The sequence below is a fragment of the Schistocerca nitens genome, chromosome 1 (genome assembly GCF_023898315.1).
Source record: "Schistocerca nitens isolate TAMUIC-IGC-003100 chromosome 1, iqSchNite1.1, whole genome shotgun sequence".
NCBI lineage: Eukaryota > Metazoa > Arthropoda > Insecta > Orthoptera > Acrididae > Schistocerca > Schistocerca nitens.
The window spans coordinates 505,161,573-505,167,572 of NC_064614.1; the positions used below are offsets into that span (position 1 = coordinate 505,161,573).

General features: G+C 37.8%; 1 protein-coding gene across 1 annotated transcript in view; it reads left to right on the plus strand.

The window, feature by feature from the left end:
• LOC126236179 (neuronal acetylcholine receptor subunit alpha-7-like) overlaps nucleotides 1-4,660 on the plus strand; it is a 596,640-nt gene extending 591,980 nt beyond the window's left edge. Inside the window, exons 7-8 of the mRNA XM_049945280.1 lie at nucleotides 443-584; nucleotides 4,008-4,660. Of these exons, the coding sequence (XP_049801237.1) occupies nucleotides 443-584; nucleotides 4,008-4,225 (360 nt within the window). The 3' untranslated portion in view covers nucleotides 4,226-4,660. The remainder of the gene's footprint in view (nucleotides 1-442; nucleotides 585-4,007) is intronic.
• The last annotated feature ends 1,340 nt before the right edge of the window (nucleotides 4,661-6,000 follow it).

Consider the following 6,000-nt stretch of genomic DNA (forward strand, 5'->3'; position numbering starts at 1 on the left):
TATGGTGAGTAACAATCTCTCTTTACTTATACTGTTGATTCTCCAAATATTTATGAATTTTTCACTATCTGCTATTCACAATAAATCTACTTCATTCACACATGGTTACAAACATAACCTAAGTTAAGATTAGAAAATTCAACTTTTAGCGAAGCCAACTTATGATGGAGACACTGAAAGAAACCTCAACAGTAAATCAATGGCTATATGTATGAATTCGTGCAAACAATGAATAATACCACTGAATTATAAAAAAAGTTTTTCATTCTTCTCCTGTAGACAATTCTGAGTTCCATCTTCTGTTTAATGTTATTTAGAAAACAATACACTGATACAAACAGACCGAATTATTACTTCAGCTACCTTAAGCAGATTATCAACTCAATCACACTATTATCTTAAAACTTTTGACTCAGTTCTGTACAATTTCCTTCCATTATAGGATATCAATCCTCGAACAGGTACTAGGCTAGATTGTCCAAGACCTCCTGACAAGTGGACTGTAGATGATGTTGACTACCCCGATCCACAACAGATGTCACCTCGTTTCCTGCCACGACGCTGTAGAGCTGATTCAACTCCAGGTACTAGCAAATTCCAGCATTACATCAAGTCTCAAAATAAAAATATTCTTATCTTGTTTGTTTTCATTTGTAGCTTATCATGTGCGAGTGTGATGAATTTAATTAGCATGTTTCTTAATCTATTACTGACACACACAAAATCAATATGCATCTCACAGGTAATGATTTCAAGAATCAAAATGAAGTATCACACTTGCATGCAACATAATACTCCATAGTCACTTTAAACAGAGAAAGTTTAAATAGAATTCTTCTTAATTATTGGTCATAGCTCTACACACCTCATGACACTTATTTGGACTTGTTGTAACAAAAAATTAGTTATGTAATACATTGGAAAATAAAAAATTACACAAATGAATAACACATTAGTCAAAATTCTATCAACACATAGCAATATAATGTTTGTGAACATAATAGCCTAATGACAGAAACCCACACTGAAAGTCTGGATGTTACCTTCCTGTAGCATGAACTAAGAGAACTCAGTTGCAAGGGTAACATACATAAATACATTACTGGCCATTAAAATTGCTACACCACAAAGATGACATGCTACAGACACAAAATTTTACCGACATGAAGAAGATGCTGTGATATGCAAATGATTAGCTTTTCAGAGCATTCACACAAGGCTGGTGCTGGTGGAGACACCTACAATGTGCTGACATGAGGAAAGTTTCCAACCGATTTCTCGTACACAAACAGTAGTTGACCAGTGTTGCCTGGTGAAACATTGTTGTGATGCCTCGTGTAAGGAGGAGAAATGTGTACCATCATGTTTCCAACTCTGATAAAGGTCAGATTGTAGCCTATCGTGATTGCGGTTTATCGTATCACGACTTTGCTGTTCGCATTGTTCAAGATCCAATGACTGTTAGCAGAATATGGAATCGGTGGGTTCAGGAGGGCAATACGGACACCGTGCTGGATCCCAATGGCCTTGTTTCACTAGCAGTCAAAATGACAGGCATCTTATCTGCATGGCTGTAATGGATCGTGCAGCCATGCCTCGATCCCTGACTCAATAGATTTGCAAGACAACAACCATCTGCACAAACAGTTCGATGATTTTTGTAGCAGTAGGGACTATCAGCTCTGAGACCATGGCTGCGGTTACCCTTGACGCAGCATCACAGACAGGAGTGCCTGCGATGGTGTACTCAACAATGAACCTGGGTGAACAAATGGCAAAACGTCATTTTTTTCGGATGAATCCATGTTCTGTTTAAAGCATCATGATGGTTGCATCCATGTTTGTCGACATTGCGGTGAACGCACATTGGAAGCACGTATTCATCATCACCATACTGGCATATCATCCAGCGTGATGGTATGGGGTGCCATTGGTTACACATCTCGGTCACCTCTTGTTTGCATTGACAGCACTTTGAACAGTGGATGTTACATTTCAGATTTGTTACGACCTGTGGCTCTACCCTTCGTTCGATCCCTGCGAAACCCTACATTTCAGCAGGATAATGCATGTTCACATGTTGCAGGTCCTGTACAGGCCTTTCTGGATACAGAAAACGTTTAACTGCTGCCCTGGCCAGCACATTCTCCAGATCTCTCACCAATTGAAAACGTCTGGTCAATGGTGGCCAAGCAACTGGCTCATCACAATATGCCAGTCACTACTCTTGATGAACTGTGGTATCATGTTGGAGCTGCAAGGGCAGCTGTACCTGTACACATCATCCAAGCTCTGTTTGACTCAATGCCCAGGCGAGTCAAGGCTGTTATTATGGCCAGAGGTACTGGGTACTGATTTCTCAAGATCTATGCACCCAAATTGCGTGAAAATGTAATCACATGTCTGTTCTAGTATAATATATTTGTCCAATGAGTACCCGTTTATCATCTGCATTTCTTCTTGTTGTAGCAGTTTTAATGGCCAGTAGTGTAGTATGCTAACATCCATAACAGGACTATGAATCTGGTATGCAACAAATTTAAATACTAGCCTAACAACTCAAGGTTTCACATGAAGACTCTAGTACACAAACCCAATTGCCAAATACTGAACTTTTCCTTTTTTACATTTAATTAATAGAACAGGTAATCGTATTCAGCTTAATTAGGGAAAAAAAACACACAAACTATACAGTATCTGTGGCCAACACTTTACCTGTGAACATTCCACTGTGATGGAACTAATAATAAATGAACTGGGAGAAGTTAGAAAGAGTGGATTGAGTGTTAAAGAATGACCCAGCTCATATCACAATAGACAGAAAGTATGTGCATTTTGACTCTGGCACAGAAAAAAAGTACATTGCCCACTGAAAATGTCATGCAAGTTTTGCTGGAGAGTGTTTTCCAGTTTTAATATCAAAAAGTGTACAGCTAGAATTTCAGTTGCAGACAGTTCACATTTAGACTCAAATGGTTTCAGTTTATTCAATTAATGTCACAACTGTTAAATGAAAATTCATTTGGTATCCTGTTTTTATGACTCTTTACTGCAATAGCTAGTCATAGACAGTGAAAAAATTCATTTGCATAGTACTCTTCAAAGCATGACACTGACCACTTTGCCACTGATTTCATAACTTATTTTATTTTCATGCTTGTCATTTGTCCATGATTGCAAATGATCATAAGCCTCTCAGAATATGACCTTCTTCTGCTGTCCAGTAGAACAACGCCTCTGTGTTTACGTCCCACCCAACACCTCATATTCCCTCACTATCTGTCTTTGTTTCCACCCTTCTTCCATCTCTGAGACACCTCCTTCTTACCTTACCATTTTACCTCTGTGCACCCACACCCACACCCACTCAGCAGAACATAATTTATGCATTTACAACCCACTCAATACTTGACATTTGTCTCCTACTTCTCTTAACCATGTTAACTTTGTGCACACACTCACACCTATTCACCTGTTTTATTCTTAAGAATTTAAAATATTTCCTAGTATTTTCTTTTTTCTTTATTCTTCCTTCTATTCCTTGATCTTCTTTAATGGCAATGATATAACACCTGATTTATGTTTATTAGTCTCCACTCTTTTGTATTTTTCCTCCATAATTTGTCTATCACTCCAGGTTAATTTCGGCATATCAATTACTTCTGCACTAACTGTTCAACAGCATCCCCAGTCATAATGCCTTCCCTTTTATGAAATGGTTCATTTAAATTTGGATTTGGTATGCCACATTTGTTTGTATTCATTTCTTCAGATGACATGTTAATGTCCACAATCCGTAAATCAAAAAGTTATTTCTTTCATCACAACCTCAGTCCCACACTGAACCTCCAAGCTTCCTCTCATTTTTTACTATAATCACTGTTACATTAAAAATGAGTGGATATTCCAATTTTGAAAAAGAAGAAAATGTATTGTATATGTAAACATAAATAATATTTTTCATGAACAGCATATTCATTGTTATTATGTAATTTGTTTGTTATTAGACACCTTCGAGGCACAGTTTCTGAGAGTGCTGAACAAAGTCAACCATACAATTGAACGTAATGAACTTCGTCTGGCTGAGCAAGAGAGAAGAGACACCACAGAAATTGAATGGAAACAAGTAGCCCTCGTTTGTGATCGTTTTCTTCTTTGGGTCTTCCTGCTCACAACAGCTGTAACTACCACTGTTATATTGTGTGGTTCTCCATATGGGCCATGATGCTTCTACTGGTTGTGTGCAAATAAATCCAGTACCATAAAAGTAAAGGGAGAAATTTGCACTCAAGGGCAAGAAGTTCCTATGTGAAATGTCAGAAATCAGGAGTGAACTGAAAGTGTTTTTTTCACTTATTAGTGAAACAGTTATAAAATGAACATAAATTGTGGTAAGGAGAATGTCAATTTTATCTTAATTTGTAATAAGAGTACATGAAATGATCATAAAAATTTCTGTTACTGTCAAGTGTTTATATTGTCCCCATGCCAAGAACAATGATGAAAAACGTGAATTTTCAGAGTGTCCTGGAAATATTTTAAAGTGTGCTGATTCCATAGTGGAAAACTGTGAACTCTCTGTTTCCACAAAAGTGGTGAAGTCAACATCTAGTCAAGGCTAGATATTACCAATATCAAAACAATGATTTTTTTAGCTTATTTGCCATTTTCACATTGAAAAAAAAAGATTGTATTCAAATGTTGTATGATTAATGCTACTCTATTATTGCAAGAGAGTAGCTAGGATGAAATTTTGTAACACTATATCAATTTAAATTAACTTTGTACAAAACAAAGAGACTTCTAAACTTGTATTTAGCTTTGAAGAAAAATGCTCAATTGACAGTGATTAAAACGAACTTTGTAAATAAATTAATAATTTCTGTAGATACGTTTCAAAATTGTGTGTGTCATATGAGATATGTATGCAATATTTGTGAATACAGCATGAGTGAATTGTAATCTGAATGGAAAAAATATTAAGTAACATGCATAAAATACATAATACTGACATGCTGCTCAAAATTAAATGCTTTTTGTTGTGCCAAGCTCACCAAAATAAAATACAAAAAAAACTATTTTACCTTTTCTTTCTTTTTGGATCAAAATACAGTGCACAATTATAAAATACTCAAAGTTCTAGACACAATTTGCACCTTTTATATACTAAAATAATTATAAATGAAGCAAAATAAAAAACATATTATTTGAGAAGCAAAGCTACACATGAGACAGATACAAGGTCAAATCTAATACTTTTACAGTTGTGGATTAATTGTTTAGCACTTAAGACCATTGTATTGTATTGTATTGTATGTTAACCGGGGACCTAGAAATGATGGAGAGGCTCTGTCCCCACCGCAGCCGCAGTGGTCCACTACCCCACGACGACTACTTCAGTCCACTTCATCCCTCCGCTGCCCCACACCAAACCCAAGGTTATTGTGCGGTTCAGCCTCCTGTGGAGCCCCCCAGGGAACGTCTCACACCAGACGAGTGTAACCCCTATGTTTGCGTGGTAGAGTAATGGTGGTGTATGCATACGTGGAGAACTCGTTTGCGCAGCAATCGCCGACATAGTGTAAGTGAGCCAGAATAGGGGGAACGAGCCTGCATTTGACACGGCAGATGGAAAACCACCTAAAAACCATGCACAGACTGGCCAGTTCATTGGACCTCGACTCAGATCCACCAGGCAGATTCGTGCCAGGGACCAGGTGCTCCTTCCTGCCCAGAAAGTCGTGCGTTAGACCGCACGGCCAACCGGGCGGGTACTTAAGACCATAGCTGTATCCAGCACTGCTCCCCACAGATCTAAAAAGGTGCAGATTTTGTGAGACATGCCAGGTCTAAATATGAATGTATTGCATAAATATGTGTACACTGAGGTGACAAAAGTCATGGAATAGCAACATGCACTTATACGGATGGTGACAGTATTATCTACATGAGGTATAAAAGGGCAGTGCGCTGGTGGATTTATGTAAAAAGGTTTCTGAC